The sequence below is a fragment of the Portunus trituberculatus genome, chromosome 40 (genome assembly GCF_017591435.1).
Source record: "Portunus trituberculatus isolate SZX2019 chromosome 40, ASM1759143v1, whole genome shotgun sequence".
In the NCBI taxonomy this organism is placed as follows: domain Eukaryota; kingdom Metazoa; phylum Arthropoda; class Malacostraca; order Decapoda; family Portunidae; genus Portunus; species Portunus trituberculatus.
In genome coordinates this window covers 18859037-18882015 of record NC_059294.1, presented here as the reverse complement: position 1 = coordinate 18882015, position 22979 = coordinate 18859037, and the positions used below count along the sequence as shown (strand labels likewise).

At 42.1% G+C, this 22979-nt stretch overlaps 1 protein-coding gene across 5 annotated transcripts in view; it reads right to left on the bottom strand.

Annotated features, from left to right (window-relative positions):
- Window positions 1-22979, bottom strand: part of LOC123516005 (ATP-binding cassette sub-family C member 4-like) — a 222798-nt gene that overhangs the window by 183076 nt on the left and 16743 nt on the right. For 4 of the 5 annotated variants that reach the window (XM_045274990.1, XM_045274992.1, XM_045274989.1 and 1 more), the window contains 3 exons: window positions 6739-6849; window positions 6485-6619; window positions 987-1191 (listed from right to left, as the gene is read on the bottom strand). In XM_045274990.1, the coding sequence (XP_045130925.1) occupies window positions 987-1028 (42 nt within the window). In that variant the 5' untranslated portion in view covers window positions 1029-1191; window positions 6485-6619; window positions 6739-6849. The remainder of the gene's footprint in view (window positions 1-986; window positions 1192-6484; window positions 6620-6738; window positions 6850-22979) is intronic. The other variant, XM_045274993.1, reaches the window with a different exon arrangement.

Here is a 22979-nt window from a genome sequence, read left to right as displayed (position 1 = left end):
AATATTAAGTGAAGGATTTCACCTGATATTTGAAGACTCGCATGCATTTAGATCATTATTAGATCCCAATATTTTGCACTTAAAAACTATGATCTTTGCTAGTAGGCTACACATCAATCCTGCTGTGACTTGTGAGATGTAAACATATATCTGGCATATGGCTTTGGCAGTGACTGTGAGAGTCAGAAATTACTAGGCTAGTAATCATAATTTTTCTATCATTATTTTTACATGTATGCAAGGTAAGAATGTTAAAAGACAGGTCTAATTTTAATTGTATGAAAGAGTGTCTTACTTCAATGAGTAGTGGCATCACAATAAAGAACAGTGATGTTTCCTTGTGTCAAGATCAAGATCACCATCACCGACCAAGTTTGTTTTGGTTCATACAATGCTTGGTGCAGGGTCACTTGGCAATTTTTTCCTGACTGGTGTCACTATGTGAATTACTAGTAAATGTGACCTACTATATATTTGTACCTTGAAAGAAAGAGTTGTTTTGTGGTGTAGTACCTATCATCGCTTTGTTTACAATTAAGATGTCTGGGGATTGACTTTTGAGCCTCTGTTGCCACCAACCAGTGTCTCAATACTAAACCTTGGCCTCATGGGACACTGGGTCACTTCCTGAGACTTGTTTTTGGAGGAAAAGGTGTGTACGTCTTATGAACCATTAAATACGGTAAGTTGACAAATAAAAAAATTCAATACTATCAATGACAACATTGATATAAATAAAAAAAAATTCCATTTCCAAAAAATACCAATTATCACTAGTTTGAAAGTAATGTCAATACCGATAAATCAATAACAAGGGAAAAATAATCATCAGAGAACTGATAACCAGACATCGTTATCGTAATTATTTATAGCAATAATTTACCGTGATAACGCCCACTTATAAACACCAGCCTTTTCTCTTTTATCTTTGTTGCACATCAGTATATGTACACATAATGAAAAATATAATTCGTTAAAAATCATACCTTTCTGTAGACAAGTGTACTGCATGCTATCTTCATTTGCATCCCCTGTATGTTAGTTATCCAGTTATAAAAATAATGTGTGAAAACATAAATAAGAGATAGAATTCCAATGCCAGAGGAATAGATCCAACCATGGATATTCGTATAGCCTTCTTTTCCAGAAAAATAGCGAATTAATTCCAGAAGAACCAATGGTTGCCCAATTCTGAAAAAATAAATAAATAAATATACAATATTAATAATAATAATAATAAATAAATATATATATATATATATATATATATATATATATATATATATATATATATATATATGTATATATACACTCGACCCTCGAAACAATGGACAAATACGTGCACAACCCTGTCCATAAGTTGTAAAAATCCGCTTTGCAAAAGTACGTAAAAAAACTGTATAAAATGTACGTAAAATACTGTGTAATCATTAAGAAATCATTCAAGCACTCATGGGAAGGGTACAAATGCATAAAAAAGCCGTGGTAAGTACTGGACAATGTTCACTGTCAGTTGAAAATGCACGGACTGAAGATTAAACATGGCGGCCAACAGCTGATGACACGACCAACCCGCCACCTACCGGACAATAATTTGCCGGGAACGGACAACCACGCGCATTTTAATATTCGTCCGTAGATTAAACCAGACTCCAGAATTTGTCCGTAGTTTCCGAAATCCGTTGATGGGAGGTCCGTTGTTTCGAGGGTCGAGCTTCACTTCGAGAGTAAGAGACTTATATATATACAGGCAGCCCCCACTTAACAAAGGGCTTACGTTCCTAAAAAACCCTTCATTAAGCGAATTTTCGTTAAACGAACCAATTATAACAAGTTTAACCCCTGACTTGAGCTTCCATTGAGGGCAAACAAAGCACGAGTGCATCACAGTACAATAAAAGGTTTAACGAAAGTAAAAATTATGAAGTTAAACATTTAAGCAGTTTAATTTAAGATTAAGTCATTATAATGTACACTAATGTATGTATTAAGTAACTTTATAATGTTGATGATCTTAAATTTATGAAGGGAAGGAGAGTGGAGCGGGAAATACGCTAGCTGGCAACCTGTGGAATGTAAACAAAGGGCATCATTGTACCGCATACAAAACTTATGTACCACATTTCCACTTTATCCATTGCAGTCATGAGTTCAGGTGGTTCTTTTAGCTTGCAAGGAAGATATGATCTCACCAGCCTTCTTAATATAGTCTGCTGACTTGAAAATAGTAGACAGTAGATGGAGTCAAGCCATAGCGGGAAGCAATGCTATTAGTTTTCTCGCCTCTCGTGTCTGTGAATAATATCCAGCTTCACTTCGAGAGTAAGAGACTTCCTGGTCTTCTTAGCAACGCTAGGCAACATTGCAGGGCGTTTTGGTGGCATGTAGAGCGAGGGAAGACAAGCTGCTGCTGACGCTGTTATTGTTTTGAACTAGGGGAGTGAGTGGTGCGCGTTTTGTCCACGAGAGGCACTGGTGTATTCAAAAGCCTGCCGGCTTGTGCGATACGGCGAGGCTTTCAAACTTGGAAAAAATTACCTGGATAAAATTTTGTTAAAGCGAGTTTGGTGTTCATTAAACAACCAGATGGTAGTAAAATTAAACCTTCGTTGTAGCAAAATTTCGTTGTGTGAACCTTCGTTAAGGGGGGGTTGCCTGTGTATATATATATATATATATATATATATATATATATATATATATATATATATATATATATATATATATATATATATATATATATCATGAAGAACAACACTAGCAGCAAGAACATGAAATTCAAGAAGCTCTCCAGTGAATACCGTATGGGCTACTGTTACAGTAACATCAAGACCCCACAAACCTGGCAATAAACTACACCCTAGCATATCACAGATTCCGACATCTACATACAATCTCACCAAAAGATTCTGCAGCATCCTCACTCCCTATGTACCTGCAACATACAGCCTACAATCAACTTCGGATTTTTTGGATATTCTCCGCACCAGAGAAGCGAATGGAAAGGTTGCATCACTCGACATGAAAACCCTATTTACAAATGTCCCTGTTGAGCAAACTATCAACTGTATTATAAACTGCATCTACCACAACAACTCCACATTGCCACTCGACATCAAGGAAGATATTTTGCGAGAATTGCTTGAGATCTGTACCAAAGAGGCACCTTTTACATGCCCCCAAGGAAATAAATACTGCCAGATTAACGGTGTAGCAATGGGTTCACCGTACTACTAGCAAACTTCTTCATGGGATCAACAGAAGAGGAAATTTTTTAGCATGCACAAGAAACCCAGCATATAATGCCGCTACATCGATGACATCTTTATTCAAGCTGAAGACAAAACTGAGGTTGAGCAACTCAGATGCCACCTTCAAGAAGAATCTGGCCTGAAATTCACCATCAAAAATAGCATTAACAACTCCATGCCCTTCCTTCTAGTTAGGCAAGAGAAAAATTCCTTCAACACTGAAGTTTAAGTCAAAACTACCAACTCAGGACACTGCCTGAATGGAAAAAGTGAGTGCCCCCAGAGGTACAAGGACTCCACAGTCAATGCATATATAAGAAGAGCGCTCACACACTGCAGCACCTGGAAATATGTACACCAAGAAATTGAACGGTTCACGCAAATACTTGTGAATAACGGCTTCAACGAAGGAGACATCATGCGCTCTACTAACAAGATCATAGACCGTTGGTACAACCCCAGCAACACTCCCGAAGAAAACAAGATGGATATTATAATTTACTACAGGGCATTCTTTTCCACCAAGTACAAAGAGGAAGAAAGAATAATGAACATAGTACACAGGAATGTTAAGCCAACTGATGATGAGAAGAAAATTAAATTTCAGATTCTCTACAAAAATAAGAAAACAAGCCAGCTTTTACTATGAAACAGCCTTGAGCAAACGAAGGAGATGACTCAAAAGTCACATGTCGTTTATAAGTTCTCCTGCAAATGAGGAAACTGTGCAATCCTCAATTCAACATTTTCGTGGTAAGAACAAGGCTGAAAAGTCAGTCAGAGGAGGGGAGTTGATGAGATGAAAAGCTTTTGATTCCACCCTATCTAATAAAACTGTAAGAGAGGAAATCCCCCCAAATATGCAAAAAGTACTCCATACAATGACAGATAAGGCCCTTGTACAGAGTTAGCAGTTGGAGGGGTGAGAAAACTGCTGCAGAACACCTAAACTTCATAGCTGTTTTAGCAAGAGATGATATGTGAAGTTTCCAGTTAAGATTATGAGCAATATGAGCAAAGGACAGACCGAAGACATTCAGTGCGGAAGAGGGAGACAGTTGAGTGTCATTGAAGAAGAGGAGATAGTTGTCTCAAAGGTTGTGTCAAGTTGATAGATGGAGGAATTGAGTTTTTGAGGCATTGAAAACTACTAGGTTTTCTCTGCCCCAATCAGAAATCTTAGAAAGATCAGAAGTCAGGCATTCTATGGCATCCCTGCATGATCTGTTGACTTCCTGAAGCGTTGGAAGTCTCTGAATAGTTTATATCCTCTAGCATTTTTGTCTGTTTAATTATTCACAAAAACATATATATCGTTATTTACGATTCAGATTCCATTTTTCATGTAAAAAAATTTTTTTTCTTCCATTTCCTTCCTGTTCTCTTAATGTCAGTTATCCCCAAGTCCTTTGTTTTTCCAATACTATTTTTTGCATTATCTTCAGTTAGGTTTTTAGTTTTAGCTTAGTTAAGTATTACAGTATTTAGTAGATATTAAGTGTGCCCAAAAAGCTTGAGCTTAAAAAAGGGGCTGTTTGTTTTCCAAATTTATTGTACCATAAACTTATAAGTGTATTACAGACAAATATAATAAAGTGTTTAAAGTGTTTAAAGAATGTGGAAAGGTGTAAGGTGGAATTATCAGCGTAGGAGTGGATAGGGCAAGTTTGGTTAAGAGGGTCATTAATGAATAATAGAAAGAGTGAGTGATAGGACAGCACCTTGAGCAACACCACTGTTAATAGATTTAGGAGAAGAAGAGTGGCTGTCTACCACAGCTGCAATACAACAATCAGAAAGGAAACTTGAGATAAAGTTGCAAAGAGAAGGAAGGATAGAAACCATAAGAGGGCAGTTTTAAAATAAAAACTTTGTCAGACTATCAAAAGCTTTTTATGTGTCTCATGCAACAGCAAAAATTTCACCCAAATCTCTAAAAGAGGATGACTAAGACTCAGTAAGGAAAACTAGAAGATTACCAGTAGAGCAACCTTGACGGAAGTCAAACTGGCGATCAGATAGAAGATTGTGAAGTGAAAAAGTAGAGAGCTAAATGAAACACCTCCCCTCTTGACGCCTGGCCATGTATTATGTAGGGCTTGAGTCACGCTATGACACAACTGCACAAGACATTTAAGATTAGCTTCCTGCATGGTGGGAGGGATATTTAATCATCAAAAGATAAACTACACTGTCTGGTAATTTAGAGTCTGAAGGTTTTGAAGAGACAATAGTAATCCCAAAATCTTTAATCCCTAAAAACTAAATAAATCCTGCACTGCCCCCTTAAAGTGAGTTGAACTGCCTGCTTTTTCTCTTTTTTTATGTAGAGGGAGACAGGCATTGGTTAAGTTGGACATTCACATTTGTCGGACCAACCTTTCCCCTATTAGTCTGAGTCAACGCGGGTCAACCACACTAAGGAATTTTCTACTGCCCACAACAGACATCAGTGATTTCTAGAGAAACTAGGGATTATGTCAAGAATAAACATTCAAATTTATTACAACTTAAAGAATCATTATTTAAGATTTGTCTTTTCTTTTATTCTAATAAAATGGCATTTTGCATTCCATTCCATAATAATTTCCTAATTCATAATATTATAAAAAGAATATTTCACACAATTTTTCCCCTCTTTTCAAATATTTGAATGGTTATGGTTACCAAATAATATAAGGAAAAATGGAGTTCTCTTACCTCCAAACCTATGTTCTTGTAGCATGAACTTTGCTTCTTGCAAGCCTTCATCCCTAATTTGCATTTCATCAACTTCATCATTATTCTACATTTCCATAAGATCCACCCACCACTGTCAAGGCTGGTGTGATTGTAATAATGAAACACTGCAACAGTGAGCTTCACTTGAAGCATTCATTGGTGGGAGGCACCCCTTTACCTTTTTTAAAACCCTCTTACTTCTCTCTCCCACCAATGAATGCCTTGACAGTATGACTGACACTCAATACTCATGGTGTTTTGTGGTTACAATATCATTGATCTTGACAATAGTTGGTGGACCTCACTGGGATGTGCCCAGTTCTACATCTATAATGCTCATGAAGTGGTTGGTAGAAATAAGGAAAGCAATGGAAGTGAGAGAATACATAATGAGGAAAACAAGATGAGATAATGGTTGGATAATGAAGAGAAGCAGTTGTGATGGAGACAGCTTAGGCATCCCAATACCCAAATGCATATATCTTGATGATAAAAAATATCATAATACCTACATTATAAAAAATTCCTGAATGCCTGCAACAACACTTGATGTGAAGATGGAATGTCTGAAACACTTTAAGACCGCCTTGTAAAATTTTGGCTGCCTCTTATTTGTCTTGCTTTCCTGGCACTCTTTCTCCCATTCCCTGTAAGGCATTTCTTATTTGAGAACAACAATAAAAAGTTATGATATTTCATGGTAAAAAAAAAAATTTATTTGTGTATGTAGTTTTGAGTGAAGTAAATTATAGTTGACACAACTCACCTTTGAAGGGCATCACCCAACAAACGACTGTCATCCTCATCCCGATGACCAAATAAATCTTCCTCACACAGAGGTCGCTGCTGACCTAGCCTTATCAGAGGTATGAGCCACCTGTTGGATGATAGATAATCAGTAAGAAAGGTACACACACACACACACACACACACATATATATCATATAAAATGTTGACTAATGTAAGAGTGGCATTTCAATTCATGGACAAAGATATGATGAAAAAATCATCACAAGCATGATACATCCAAAGCTGGAATGTGCAGCTGTGTTGTGGTCTCTGAGCTCTAAATAGGATATCAGAAGATTAGAACAGATACAGAAGATTGCTACAAAGATGGTGCTGGAACTAAAGGACCTAACCTATGAAGAACGGTTGAAGGGAATGGGACTACCAACCTTACAAAATAAAAGAGAACAGGGAGACCTAATAACAATGTACAAGATAGTCAATAGCATTGAAAAGATAGACAAGGAAGACCTGGTGCTGGTGATAAAAGAAGATGGAAGGACAAGAGGTCATGTAAAGAAGATCAGGATGAGGCAGTGTGTGAAGGATATTGGAAAATTATTTTTCAAGTATAAAAAATATTTTTGCACACTTACCTGTTTCACATGACTAGGAAGAGAGGTGGACTCTCTCTTTCCCTGACGCAGAATATATAAGAACCCCCTAAAATTTTCTCATAGTGAAGGAAGAGGAGGTAGGGTTCATAGGAAATGGGAAGCCCTCACACCCCCCTTCCTCCACCCACCCCCACTACCTGCTCAGCAACCACTCCATTGCTTTCTGCGTACGGAACATGCAGAGGGGAGGAGGGTGGGTATGTGTCATGTGAAACAGGTAAGTGTGCAAAAATATTTTTTATACTTGAAGAATCATTTGTTGCACACCCCTGTTTCACATGACTAGGAAGATTTCCACATTAAAAGTTGGTGGGTGCATGTATAACCGAGACCCCCCCCAAAAAAAAACAATTGCCTCAGTACTTACATCCAGACTTAGAGCAAAGGAAGAGGAGCAAAGCACAGCTAAGGCAGTGTGCTCTCTCCCACAAGGCTCTGGTGAAGCATAGCGAGGCATAGCATGCCACCTTAAGATAGTGCTCATGTCACAATGCCACCTGCTGCGACTATCAGGCCGAGAGAAAAGGTGTCCCCATCTGAACGCTCGGCGTCGTGAAGATAATGTTTTGCAAAGACGGAAGGTGTCCTCCAGGAAGCTGCATTGAGAACAGCCTCCACTGAGTTATTCCTCCATAAATTAAGGGAGGTGGCAATCCCTCAAATATCATGTGCTCTCACTCTCAGAGGCATCAGTAGGTTCTCGGGCAGTGAGCGGTGGGCCTGCAGAATAGTTTCTCTCAGGAGATAGGCCAAAGCAATCTTTGAAAGTGGTTTGGATTTGTCTGCAGGAGAGACAAAGAGGTCAAAGAGGTTTCTAGGTCTTCTTGCCACGTTCCCCATCCTTTCCTTAAAGATAAGCAGAGCCCGAACTGGGCACAGAAGGCGTTCTTCATCATCAGGGCACATGGCCACTGCCAAAATTTTTATTCTGAATTCCCTAGGAAGAGGGTTGTTGGAAGTTTCTGTCTTTGCGACAAATTCTGGAAGATAAGACAGGATGATGTCTTTGCCTTGCTGAGTAAGCTTGTATGACAAGGCTTGTAACTCACCAACCCTCTTAGCCGAAGCTAGCAAGACAAGGAAAAGAGTCTTCTTCGTAAGATCTCTGAACAAAGAGGCTCTGAGAGGTTCGAAGGGAACCAGCGACAGTGCCTTTAGCACTACATCCAGGTTCCATGGTGGTGGTCTTGCTACCCTTTTTGGAACTTGTGTTTCAAAGGATTTAATAAGGTTCTTCAAAACTGGGTCCTCTGTCAAGTTGAAGCCCTTTAGAGAGAAAACACTATTCAGCATGGTTTTATAGCCTTTAATAGCTGAGATAGAAAGGTGACAAGACTTGTGTAAGTACAGGAGAAAGTCTGCGAGCTTCTGGCTGGAGGGGCAGGAGACTGAACGGCCCATGTTGTGATACCATTGCCGAAACCTCTTCCACATATGTTGGTAATTCAAAGTAGTGGAAGGTCGTCTAGCCTTTGCCACTCTCCTGGAATATCCTCTGTACCGGAGAAGTCGCTCGATAGTCTCCACCCTACTAGCTGCAGCACGTAGAGATCGTGGTGAAACCTGTGGAAGTGAGGTTCACATAGCAGGTCCTTCCTGATGGGGAGCTTCCTTGGCGTGTCGATGGAGAGTTCCACTAGATCCGTAAACCATTCCCTCTGATGCCAGAATGGGGCCACTAGTATAAGCTTGACTCCCTCTGAGCTGCGAAGCTTGTTTATCAGTTCCTTGTGTTCCCAAGGAAAGAGAAAGGCATCGTTGCTATCGCCATCGGGTCGGGAAATGGTGAGACGAAATTGGCTAGCCTGTAATTCATACGTGTGGCGAACAGGTCCACCATCGGACAACCCCAGAGTCTCCAAAGGTTGTCACACACCTACTGATGCAGCATCCATTCTGTGGAAATGACCTGGTTCCTCCTGCTGAGGCAGTCCGCTACCACGTTGTTCTTCCCTTTCACGAACTGAGTAAGAAGGGTCACTGCATTGTCCTCTGCCCACTGCAAAGTCAGTTGGGCTTTGTGGTTGAGCTTGGCTGACAGTGTCCCTCCTGCTTTCTTGACGTACGACACAGCTGTGGTGTTGTCTGATAGGACTGCTACCGTTCGTCCTTGCAATACATCCTCGAATGCCTGAAGCCCAAGATGTATCATTCTCAGCTCCAGGAGAGTTATGTGCTCTTGTTGTTCGGGAGGTGACCAAACGCCACATGCCTCGTCATCCAGAATAGATGCTCCCCAGCCTTCTAATGAAGCATCCGTGAACAGAACTTGAAGCAAGTTCGCAGAGTCTGACCACCACTGAAGGTCGTCTAGAACCTCCCGAGACGTAGGTACCTGATGGGAGCTGCTGTCCTTCCTGTCCCAGTGATTGGCAAACTGAAACTGGAGGCTCCTCATCCTGCGTCGTCCTCCTGGAACTAGGTGGGATAGCAACGCGAGGTGGCCAAGAAGTACTAGCCATGCTAGTGCTGAGGGTTTTGGCTGAGTCTTGAAATCTCGTATAGACTCCAGCAAATTGAGAATCCGTCTTTGTGCTGGGAAAACCTTCAAAATCGTTGAATGGATGTCCATTCCTAAAAAGGTTATGACCTGTTTGGGTTCAAGATCTGACTTCTCCCAATTTATCCAGATATTGAGTGTTGCACAAATCTAGGAGCATTTCCCTTGACCTCATTACTCCCTGACTGGTGGCAGAGAGAAGTAACCAGTCGTCTAAGTAGGGGATCAAATGAATCCCTTGTTGATGTAAATCTGCTGAAACCAGAGCCCATCACTTTCGTGAAGACCTGAGGTGCAGTCGACAGTCCAAAGCAGAGAGTTCTGAACTGGAAAACTTGCCCCCACCAGGTGAATCAAAGGTACTTCCTGCTCCCCTGATGGATGGGAATCTGAAGGTAGGCATCCCGCAGGCCAACTGACAGCATCCAGTCCTCCTTTCGGATGGCCGACATCACCAATGCACTTGTCTCCATCCAAAATCTGGTTTTGCGGATGTACTGGTTGAGGGTGGGGAGATCGATAATGGGGCGAAACCCATCTGTAAGTTTGGGCACCACGAAGACTTGCCTTTCACCGAGTTGGGAGAATAACTCCCAAATTGTATTGGGAACCTTGAAAACGGAGGTTGACTGACAAAGGGGATGTGGTAACCATCTCTGAGGACATCCACTACCCATGGTTCGGCTCCCTTCTCTTGCCAATTTTCCCAACTCTGTGAAAGGCATGCCACTACCTGAGAGGTCAAGGGAAGAGGCTCCTACTTTCGAAAACCCTTCTTGCCTTGGGCCGAATAATTACGGTCCTTGTGTGGATGAGAAGACAAGACAGGACGTTCTGGCTTCTTAAAAGGATAGGCCTGCCTTCGTAGTTGCCTGTACCCAGACGTAGAGGGTTTAGTCGCCAGAAGTCTGACCAGAGGTGACTCAACCTGCTGAGGCCTCTTCTTGAGTGCTGCAGTGGCAACTTCGTGATAGAGTTTGGTAGAGAAGGCATCAGCATTCTTCCTAGCCTGGGTCACCTTGTCCTCCTCAAACAGGAAAGCCAAGTCTACTGGTGACTGCATGAGGATACATTTATCTGAAATGGAGAATGAAGAGAGGAGATTCCTCAACACAGCTTGTCTCCTGAAGGTCAATAGGTTAGCCAAAACTGTAGTGGTCTCTTTCGAAGCAGTCTGCATAGCCTGTTGCATGCTAGAGACTGCTTGTGCCATCAAGGTATCCTTATTAGGTACAGAATCTCCCAGTTTAACCAGTCTTGAGACTGCCCCAAACATCCAGAACTGGAAGTTCTGCACTTCTCTTATGCCATGTACTGCTTCCTCTAAGTGGAGTAAGTCGGTGGCAGACATGTTAGGGCGGATATCTGACGCATTTCTGGGCAGGAAGTGAGCGAGGGAAGGGTCAACCACAGCACCCTTTCATCACTGACCACGTACCACTTTCTCTTTGGCCTGCGTGTATAAGGTAGGGCAGCTGTGTTGCCACCGTGCAAGCGATCAGCAACCCACTGATCCACGAGGTGGGCTGAATTCGTCAAGGGGCGTGACCAGCGAAAGGGTATGAAGGTGTCCCTCTCTTGCGGTAACACAAAGTCTTCCTGTCCCGGCCCAGGTGCGCGGTCATGTCGTGTCTCACGAACACCTTTGGTCTCACCAAACTGGTTATAGATAAAGTTTGCCAGCTCTAAGAAGTCTGAGGGCTCACTCACCATGTGTTGTTCCTCCTCTTCAGATGTTTGGTATATGTCTTCATGGGTGGCGTGCCGAGGGTCGCAAGTCTGATGCAAGGGTTCTGGATCATCATCCAAGCGATTGGCAGGAGGAAGGCTGGAAGGGTGGAATGGGTGGGCACTGATGGTATGTTATGGCAGGAATCCATATGACAGTCGGCTGAAGCTTGCCCGTCTACTGAACAGTGAGGAGCGTGGGTAACTTGGACCACTGCCACCTCAGCTGATCTCTCCCGTGCTGGTGGTGTGGCTGAAGCCTGTCCGCCGTCGCAACGGGGCGGGTGAGGTTGCGTGGTAACATGGACCAGACTCGCAACGACACCTCTGTCACTAGATGAGCACTCAGCTCGTGAGCGCTTAATTCGTCCTGTAAGATCCTTAGCCACTCTCTTAGCTTTCTTGGCAAGAGAAGATGCGATATCGTCTCCCAGACGGCTGTCATTCGCACGAAACTTACCACCCAGTGAGATGTCAGTTGTAACCTGTACAGGAACACCGTCATGGTAGCTACCTGAACCCTGAAATCCCAAGCATTCAGCACTAGGGGAATGGGGGAAGTCCTGTATAACCCACTGACGACCGTCCCTCACCGACCAACCCGACTTGTCTCACAAGCGTGAGCTCTCTGTCGCCGGGGGTGGGTGGGGCACCGGACGTGACCGCAGTCACCAGTGAGGGAGCTGCAACCGAAAGATAGTTAGGAACTGCCTTCTCAACTACCTCTTTAACAACCTCTCTGAGGGTGGTAGGCTTGTTAACACCAGCCATACCAAGAAAGTTAGTGAACTGAGACATCATATTCAGCATATGAGACATATGTGTATGGTAATCCTGGGCAGGAGGCCCTACCTGAGAGGCTGACGGCCCTGGGTCCATGCTGGAAGGTGACGAAATCACAGAATCATCTAGAACTTCACCTCCTACCTCGGAATCCACAAACCCGGGAGAAGAGCATGACGAGTGTAATGCAGAAGAACGCTTCTTGTTGTAAGACTTGCGTTTAGCTTCCAGTTGACGTTGGTGTTTACAAGCCTTTAGCAGCGTCTCATTGTCCCACTTCTGACACTCCTCACACCTGTTGTCAAGAGCACAAACATTGCCCCTACACTTCACACAGAGATTGTGGGGGTTCAGAGAAGCAAAACTTATCTGCCTGTTGCACTCCTTGCCCTTGCAAGGCCTGCGTGTACACTGGGGTGGTGAAGGATCCACAGCCGGCCCATGACTGCCCAAAGTAGACATGCTGCACCAAAAGCCGGTTAGTAAGAGCGCCAGGGTCAGAGGTCCAGTCCTCACGGATGCAGAAAAAGCAAATGGAGCAGTTGCTGAGCAGGTAGTGGGGGTGGGTGGAGGAAGGGGGGTGTGAGGGCTTCCCATTTACTATGAATCCTATCTCTTCTTCCTCCACTATGAGGAAGTTTTAGGGGGTTCTTATATATTCTGCGTCAGGGAAAGACAGAGTCCATCTCTCTTCCTAGTCATGTGAAACAGGGGTGTGCAACAAATACAATTTTCCACACAGAATGGTGAAAAAGTGGAATGAATTGAATGATGAAGTTGTTACAGCACATAATGTGCATAACTTTAAGGAAAAATTGGATAAATGGAGACATGGAGACAGTACACTATGAGCCGCGCTCGAACCCTGTACAATACAACATGTAAATACAACTAGATAAATACACACCACCACATAGTGTAGTGGTTAGCACGCTCAGATCACAACCGAGAGGGCCCAGATTCAAGTCCCTGAAGCAGCAAGGCAAATGGGCAAGCCTCTTAATGTGTATGTAGCTTCTGTTCACCTAGTAGTAAATAGGTACAGGATGTAACTCGAGGGGTTGTGGCCTCACTTTTCTAGTATGTGTGGTGTGTGATGTGGTCTCAGTCCTACCCGAAGATCAGTCAGTATGAGCTCTGAGCTTTTTCCATACAGGAAAGGCTGGCTGGGTGACCAGCATGCATTCATGGTGAATAACATAAGGAGAGGAGGAGTGATGGTACTGATCAAGAAGAATATAGCAGAGGAAAATGTAGAGATGAGAGAAAGTATAGCAGAAGTAATCAAAATTAAGATAAAAAGGAAAGGGAGAGGAAACAAGAGATTTTGCAGTAGCATATGTACCACCAAAAACTAATGCATGGAATCAAGAGGAACATAAAGAAATGTTGAGAGATATAGAAAATTGCAAGAAAATATTGCAAGAAAGTAGGATGTAACACTTATGGGTGACTTCAACTGCTGGGAAAACTGTACAACACAAGGAGGAGAAGAGTTGTGGGGATATACACTACTAAACCTAACAATGATTAACACTATGACACAGTGGATTGAGGAAATTACACAAGTTCGAGGAAATGAAGAGGCATCAAAGCTTGACTTGTTACTGAAAGAGACTGACATCATCAAAGAAATAACTTATCAGTGGCCTCTAGCTAGGTAATAATGACCATCAATTAATTGCATTAAGCCTAGACAGTGGCTCAATAGTAAACAGGAATAAACTTCACAAAAATGGAAGATATAATTATGGAAAGACAGATTTCACAAAGTTGAGGGAACCCTTCACATAAGTTGAGTGGAATCAACTATATACAACAAATAATGTACAGGGAAAATAGGGATATATTCAAGAACATTTATAATGAAGCGATTAACATATATGTTCCCAAAATCAGATCCAGTGAAGGGAGAGAAAGGGTGAGTTGTATAACACAAGATAGAAATTAGTAAAAATTAAAAAGGAAACAGCATGGAATAGATGAAGAAAAGAGAACATAATAATTGGGAAGAATTTAAGGTTGTAAGAAATAAATATGTCTAAACAAAGGGAGGAACAAAGGAATTATGAAAGATCTAGTTGACAAATGCAAAAATAAGCCTAAATTCTTCTACAGATATGTTAACCAGAAAATGCAAAAAATAAGCAAACAATAAATAGATTAAAAGTTGATAATGTCACATAAGTGGATGCAAGAACACAAGCGGAAATAATGAATAGGTGCTTTCAATCCATATTCACTAAAGAAAATAAGTTTGAAGGATTAAGAACAGGACACAAGGGCATGGAAATGAGGGAGATCCAAGTGGAAATCAAAGAAATAAAGAAGATTATGAAAAGATTGGATGTAAATAAGACTCAAGGACCAGATGGGATGTCAAATTGGATACAGAGGAAATGTAATGACCAGCTGGCAGAGATATTACATACATAACATCATAGTATGTTCTTTTAAGGAAGGAAAAGTTCCTTTAGACTGGAAAAAGGGCCAATATTGTAACAATTTTCAAGGGAGGTAACAAGGAACCACCACTGAACTACAGACCAGTGTCCCTCACAAGCATGGTTACAAAAATAACAAAAAATAGTCAAAGACAGATGGATGCAACAACTAGAAGAGTCACATAAATTAACTGGATGACAATTTGGTTTCAGAAGTGGAAGATCTTGTGTCACAAACCTATTGAGTTTCTACTGTAGAGCAATAGATATAATTCAGGAAAGGGATGGATGGGCAGACTATGTCTACCTGAATCTAAAAAAAGCTTTTGAAAAAGTACCACATCAAAGACTGCTATGGAAAATTAACAATATAGGTGGCCTACAGGGAAAAAAAGTATTGGATTCAATAACAGACTTCTTAAAAGACAGAGAAATGAGAACAGTGATAAAGGGTGAGGAATCAAAATGGTATAGACTTATAAGTGGAGTTTCACAAGGAACAGTCCTTGCCCCAGTAATGTTCATAGTGTATATTAATGATATGGTAGACAAGGTAGACAGTTATATAAGTCTATTTGCAGATGATGAAAATTAAATGAGTGCAAAATGACATGGATTGTGAAATGATACAGGAAAACTTGAATAAGATACATTAATGGAGCCAGAAATGGGAAATGGAATTTAATGCTAGAAAGTGCAAAATGATGGAACTAGGGAAAAGCAAAGGAAGACAGACAAAATCTTACACTATGGCAGGGGTAAAAATTCAGAAAACAAAAAAATAAAAAGACCTGAGTACTACAATTAATGACAATCTATCACCAGAAAAATATGTAAACAATTTAGTTGGGGAAACATATGAGTTACTAAGAAAATTAAATGGGTATTTACCTACATAGATGAAGAGGTGGTGAAAAAACTAATAGAATACATGATTTGGCTAGTGACCTGTGACCTCCACAGAATGATCAGTTAAATCATTTAGCTACTGATGAAGCACTGTTACGTTCACCGGTTAAACGGGTAAGATTGGCATCGGGGAGCCGGTGAACAATAACAATAAAAAAAAAAAAAACACTGCAGGTTCAACTGGTCAGGATATGCAAAGGGGGCACTTAAAAAGCTATTTAATAACCCAATAATGAAACTGACATACACATATAGATATAACATGAAACACATGAAACTGACATACACATATACATATAACACATAAATAAATATAACAAAGAACCCAACTTAATAGCTAACAATAATACTAATCCTATATGGAGGCAATGTGAAAACACGGGACGAGGGGAAGTGATACTTATGCGGTGTCGCAGTGGTGAAGTGCTGGGCGAGGTAGATCCCACGGTAGTCCAAGAGGCGTTGTGTTCACTGGTTGAGGTCTGGACCTCGACTCACTTCCAGAAAGCCGAGAACTTGCTTTATCACTTACGTTGGAGTCAAATGGGGCCGCGTGAATCCAACTTCGGGACAGTAGTGGGGCTTCATGAGACGATGACGTGGAGGGTTCATGAGATGGTGGCATGGAAGGTTCATGAGACGATGATGTGGAATGGGAGGTGGAGAGGTGGCGAACAAGGTAGCAAGCAGAGGAGGTGATGGTAGTGGAGTATGTTACGGGCGGGCCATAACATTTCCTCCCCCCTAAGACCTCTGTAATGGCTCATGAAGATGGTGAGACTGGAGATCTTGATAAGGCGTCGGCGATGATGTTGTCCACCCCCTTGATATGGTGGACTTCCAAGTTGAAGGGTTGAGTTAACAAGGCCCACCTAAGTATGCGTTGGTTTTGGTTCTTCATGGCGTGAAGGAAGGCCAGAGGGTTGTGATCGGTGAAGACCTTCGTAGTTTGAGGACCAGGATGAAGGTAGCACTCAAAACGTTGGAGCGCCAGGACGAGTGCCAGAGCCTCCTTCTCGATGGTGGAGTAGTTGAGTTGGTGTTTCTTCAGCTTGGCGGAGTGATAGGCGATGGGATGGAGGATGCCGCTTGTGGGGTCTGCTTGAAGGAGGACAGCACCCACTCCAACTCCACTCGCGTCCACTTGTAGATGGAAGGGGCGGGAGTGATCTGGCGTCCAGACCACTGGCTCCGAGGAGAGGAACGCCTTGAGATGTTGGAAGGCTTGGTCACAGGTCGGGGTCCAGTGGAAGGGGACGGAAGTGCTGATAAGGTCCGTCAGGGGGCGGCCAGGGTGGAGAAGTTCCTACAGAATTGTCTGTAGAAACCAGCCATCCCCAAGAACCTCATGAGAGCTTTCCTGGTGGTAGGGAAGCTAAGGATGGCCTCACGTTGGCTCTCTTGGGGCAAACCTTGCCGTTCTCCACCACATGTCCCAGGTAGACCACCGTAGACTTCCCGAAGGTGGACTTGGCCAGGTTGATTGTAAGCCCGGCTTCCTGCAACCGACCCATCAGCCTCCGGAGACGGGTCAGATGTATCACCCAGTTGTCTGAAGTCACCACCAGGTCGTCCAGATAGGCAGATGTTCCCTCCAAGTCCTGGGTGATGTAATTTATAGCCCTCTGGAAGGTGGCGGGAGCATTAGACAAGCCGAAGGGCATCACTGTGTATTGGTATAGTCCAAAGGGGGTGATGAAGGCGGATATTATTCGGGCCTCGTCCGAGAGGGGAATCTGGTAGTAACCTTTAAGTAAATCTATAGTGGTTACAAATTTGGCTACTCCTATTCTATCTATAAGGTCCTCTATCAAGGGCAATGGGTAGGAGTCCTGTAGTCAGTGCAAAATCGACTACTACCATCTGGCTTAGATGTTAACAGGCAGGGAGAAGCCCAGGGGGATATACTAGGTTCTACAAGGTGATGACAGAGCAGATAGTCTACCTCTTTTTTCATCAAGTCTCTTTTAATGGGTGAAATGCGATAGGCTGGTTGTCTTATAGGCTTGATGTCATTAGATATTAATGTTATGTCATGTTGAATAGTAGTACAAAGTCCTGGAAGGTCACCTGTGATTTCTGAAAAGTCTAGCAATAACTTTTTAAGATCAGACTGTTGTGAAGGTGTTAAGGAAAGAAACACCTCATCAAGGTTGGACATGATTTCGCTGTTTGAGGGGTGTCCTTTAGGTGACGAGAAGAGGAATTCGATGTCGGACTCTTCCTCGGGGGGCACAGGACCAGACTCCTTCCCTACCAGACATACAGGTACAGTGCGAGACAAGTCGTCCTCTGGTTCTCTGGAGTGGTAAGGTTTCATTAGATTAATATGAACTAGTTGGGAATCCTTACGATGGTCAGGAGTGTGGACCACATAGTTTAATGGACTTAGTTTTTGAGCCACAACATAAGGTCCCATGAACTTACTGTGAAGAGCATTGCCTGGAGTGGGGAGAAAAGTAAAACCTTGTCTCCTGGTTTGAAACTTCTCATGACAGATTTGGGAAGAGAATTCTGTTGCATTTTAGTTTGAGATTTGAGGAAGTTTGATTTAGCAAAAGATCTGACTTCACTGATTTTATTCTTAAGGTTACTGATGTAGTCAGACACACTGGGGCTTGAAGGAGTATTTTGAGTAAACCATTGATCCTTTAATATTTTGAGAGGCCCCCTGATCTGTCTACCATAGAGTAATTCAAAAGGGGAGTAACCTAAAGAATCTTGAGGAGATTCTCTTAAAGCAAAGAGAAGGAAAGAGATACTTTCATCCCAGTCTCCTTGATGCTCCAAGCAATACTTCATCATGGATTTTAATGTTTGGTGCCTTGGGATTTGGGGTGGTAAGCCGAGGAGGTTACATGGTCGATGTTTAGCTCATTCACTATCTGTTGGAAAAAATTGCTAGTGAAATTGCTACCCTTGTCAGACTGAATTTGTTTTGGAATTCCTACCGAGGTGAAAAAATGTATTACATGTTTTACATTGGTCTTTGATGTGATGTTCTTAAGAGAGAATGCTTCAGGGTAGCTGGTAGTGGGATCCATGAAGGTTAATAAATATTGATTCCCTCGTTTGGTTTTGGGTAAGGGCCCTATGCAGTCCAGAACTATCTTTTCGAAGGGCTCCGTCTGAACTGGAGTAGGCGTCAGAGGAGCTGGCACAAGGTGTTCGTTAGGCTTACCCACAATTTGACATATGTGACATGTTTTTACATAGTGTGACACATCCTTTTTCATTCCTGGCCAAAAAAAATTTTGAAGAGCCTTCTTGTAGGTTTTTTGGATGCCTAGATGACCTGACAATCCATCATGAGCTAGTTCTATAATGGCTGGTCTTACAGACAAGGGGATGACAACTTGATGTGTTTCTGACCAGGTGTCTAGTTGTTTTAGTTCAGGAGGTCTGTAGGCATGCATGAGGACTCCTTCCTGATAATAAAAACAAGGCAATTTAGACATATCCTTTGTCTCACTGGCAATGTCTGATCTTAGCCAAAGTGAGATCCTGTTCCTGAGCATTAATCAAATTCTCCTTTGAAATTATGTTATTGTACAAGTTGTCAGTAGAGGCAATCATTGGTGGAGGAGGTGGTGAAAGGGCAGGGGACTTGGACTGAGACCTGATGATTGCACACACTGGGAAGAAGTGAGGGGATGTTTCGTCCAGGGTCTTAGTGGGACTTTCTGTTAACCCGTACAGCATCAGCAGATCTGAGACTTTGTGATTTTGCCAGTGCTGGCCACATCATGGATTTTTTTTTTTTGCTAAACCAGTCCTAAATGATGTGAAACAAATGAAAATGACAGTCATTCCTCCCAGAACTGACTGGATGTGGTATTAATTGTTGCAAAATGTTTTGCGCTAAGGTTAGCGATTTAGCAAAGCCTTATGTGACTAGTTTATTCACTTCCTCGTTTCTCGCCAGTCGATCCCCGAGTTGGACACATGCATAATATCATTCCTGAGTTGAAAGAAAAACAATATGTCATGTTTTGCTGTTTGGGAGTGTTTGTGGTTAAAAATAGACACGAGATATCGCAAGGGAGTGTTGCCTTTCATGGTGCAAATATTTTCCAAGTAATATGTACTTGTTTTTCCTTATAACAAAGCAATTGGAAAATTCTTATTTATGTCATACAAAATTTTCACTACCACAATATAACAGTTACCAAAAACATCTGAAAACGTAAAAGTAAGTAATGGAAATTACGCTTTGTTCATATTAGCGGAGTTGAGGCGTCAGTTTCCCGCTACACCGAGCTGAAGGCAGCAGAAACTGCTAAAGTTCAGATATGTAATAAATAAATACAGGAAGCATTCATGTTAGCAGGGACGAGGAGGCAGCATGAGCAATGTCTACAGTGCATGATGGCAGTATAATGGTAGGTTTTGAGGACGCAATACCTCCGAAAACACGAGGAAGCTCGCCGACGTATCTCATACATCTCTGGGGGTTCGCTCAGAGTAGGACGTATCTCGTCGTCTCTGACTTTCTGTTAAGGGAGAATCAAGAACAATTAAGTTTGGAACAGCCAAGTTACCCGCAAGATCGTTACCCAGTACAAGATGTACCCCCGGTACTGGCAGTTCACCAGGTTTAATGGCTACCTCAACCTCTCCTGAAATGAACAGGCACTGTAAGCTAATATTAGCCAAGGGATAGGAAAGCTGTGATTCGAGACCTGTAAGGATCACCTTCTCCCCATTGAAAGCCTGTTTGATGTTAGGGATGACATCTTCCCTTAAGATGGATTGGGCAGCACCTGTATCACGCAGAACCTTGACATTTATTGCTTGGCTTTACCATCAATCAGGGACACTTTACCTTGATACGTGTGCGAGTCATAAAGTTCTAGAGGAGAGTTGACTGGGTTAGCTAGGGCCACTGGTTTCTTGTTCTCGAATGTGTTAGGTTTAGGGGCCACAAAAGAAAGTTGACATTGAGAGGCCTTGCAATTTGGGTGTCTATATTTTTGGATCGTGTGACCTGGCTTCTTACAGTATGTACACCAGGGGGAATTATATGCATTTGGCGAGAATCCGGTCGGCTTACCACCCACCCCAAAACCTTCCCCAAAGGAGGACATAACATTAGATAGTGAACCACGACCTCTACTACCCAGGGATCTCATCAACAAAGCAAAGGCATCAGCCACTTTAGCGGCAGACATAAGATCACTCTCTCCCGTTCTTCCACATGCCTCAGAATATTAAAGGGTAACTTGTTCTTCCATTCTTCCAGGACCATTAGATTGAGCAACTCCGAAAAGGTGGTAATGTTAAGGGCGGCTAACCATTTCTTAAATTGTCTTAGTTTCTCACTAGCAAATTCAACATAGGTGTGAGAGTCTGGTTTCACATACTTTCGAACTGTTGTCTGTATCCGTCAGAAGTGATAGAGTAGGCGTCTAGAATGTTACCTTTGATCTCTTCATACTCTACCTCATCACTAAGGCCGTTGTATACCCTATAAGCTTTTCCTACTAGCTTGGGGACAAGGAGAGACACCCACTGATCCTTGGGCCATTTATTCCTATTAGCATGCTCTCGAGAGCGCGAAATGACCCGTCAACATCAGATTCATCAAAAGGGGGAACTAGCAGAGCAGCTGTAGCAGGATTAAAACTTGCTAACTTTTTCTTTATATCTATTTCTTCCCCTCTAAACTTAGCGTCATTTCGTAGGGTTAACTCCTGAATTTCTAACTCTTTCTCCTGCCTTTTAATTTGTAACTGAAATTCTCTCTCTTCCTTTTCTACCTGTAGTTGCATTTGTTTTTCCTGTAGTTGCATTTGTCTTTCCTGTTCTCTCTCTCTATCTTCTCTTTCTGCCTGCAGTTGCATCTCTTTCACTTCTTTTTCTGCCTGTAGCTGCATTTGTTTTTCATGCATCCGGTATTCTAGTCTAAGCTTCTCAATTTCCCACTGACTTATCCTACTCTTATCCTGTTCTTCCTGGGGACTGTGTATTATAGTCCTCGTAGAGGCTGACATGGGAGTTAACTCTTCTATGGCATTTCCTAGCAACTGACCTTCTTGCACTAGATGTTCAACAACTACATTCTTAATGACCTCTTTAGTCATCTGAGACGTGATGGGAACATCAAAATGTTTAGCGATGGTCTTCCACTGGTCCTTCTTTATATTAGCACCTTTAAGTTGTTCCAGAGAAGGGTCAGCACAAAAATCTTCAACGTTAAACTGAGCGGAAGCCATATTAAATAGATGTTAAACAACAACAACAAAAAAAATGATAAGTGAATTACTTAAGTGAGGAACTTGGCAGAGTGATAATAAAGGCAACCTTGGAAATTACCTAGATTATACTTAAGTAAACACTTATGAGTACAATCACTAATGAGGGGGTAAACTAGAGAATTACGGCATTAAGAGGGATCCGGATTACTCTAGTTACGAGACTTGAGAGTGAGGAGCGAATTGTACTGAGACTTGTTATTGATAAGGAGGCGGATTAGTCTGAGGGACTAGTTAAAATGGCCAATTCTAACTAGCGAGAAAAATGATCCGCGAAGTGAGGGGATTGAGGGTTCACATGAACATATGATGATCCCAACACTTGGATAACACTTATTACACACCTGCCTATGTGCAAGAAATAGAGATAAGTGCTATCGGTGAACACGCCTTTCTACCTGGTTTCCTGTTCTACCACTGCTATGCGATACCAATGAAAGTCACGAAGCACTTTTAACCCAAAAGGAGCCACTTGATCACACAAAGGTAACTTTAAACCACACGCAGAGTAAGTCACAGAAAAAATCCACATCAAAGTCACACCACAGAAACACAAAAAAAAATAATGTAATCACAGAAAAAAGTCACTGGAAAAATGGAACACTGAACAAGGGTTATAATGGTCCTGTCACGGTCGCCAATTGTTACGTTCACCAGTTAAACAGGTAAGATTGGCATCGGGGAGCCGGTGAACAATAACAATAAAAAAAAAAACACTGCAGGTTCAACTGGTGAGGATATGTAAAGGGGGCACTTAAAAAGCTATTTAATAACTCAATAATGAAACTGACATACACATATAGATATAACATGAAACACATGAAACTAACATACACATATACATATAACACAAATAAATATAACAAAGAACCCAACTTAATAGCTAACAATAATACTAATCCTATATGGAGGCAATGTGGAAAACACGGGACGAGGGGAAGTGATACTTATGAGGTGTCGCAGTGGTGAAGTGCTGGGTGAGG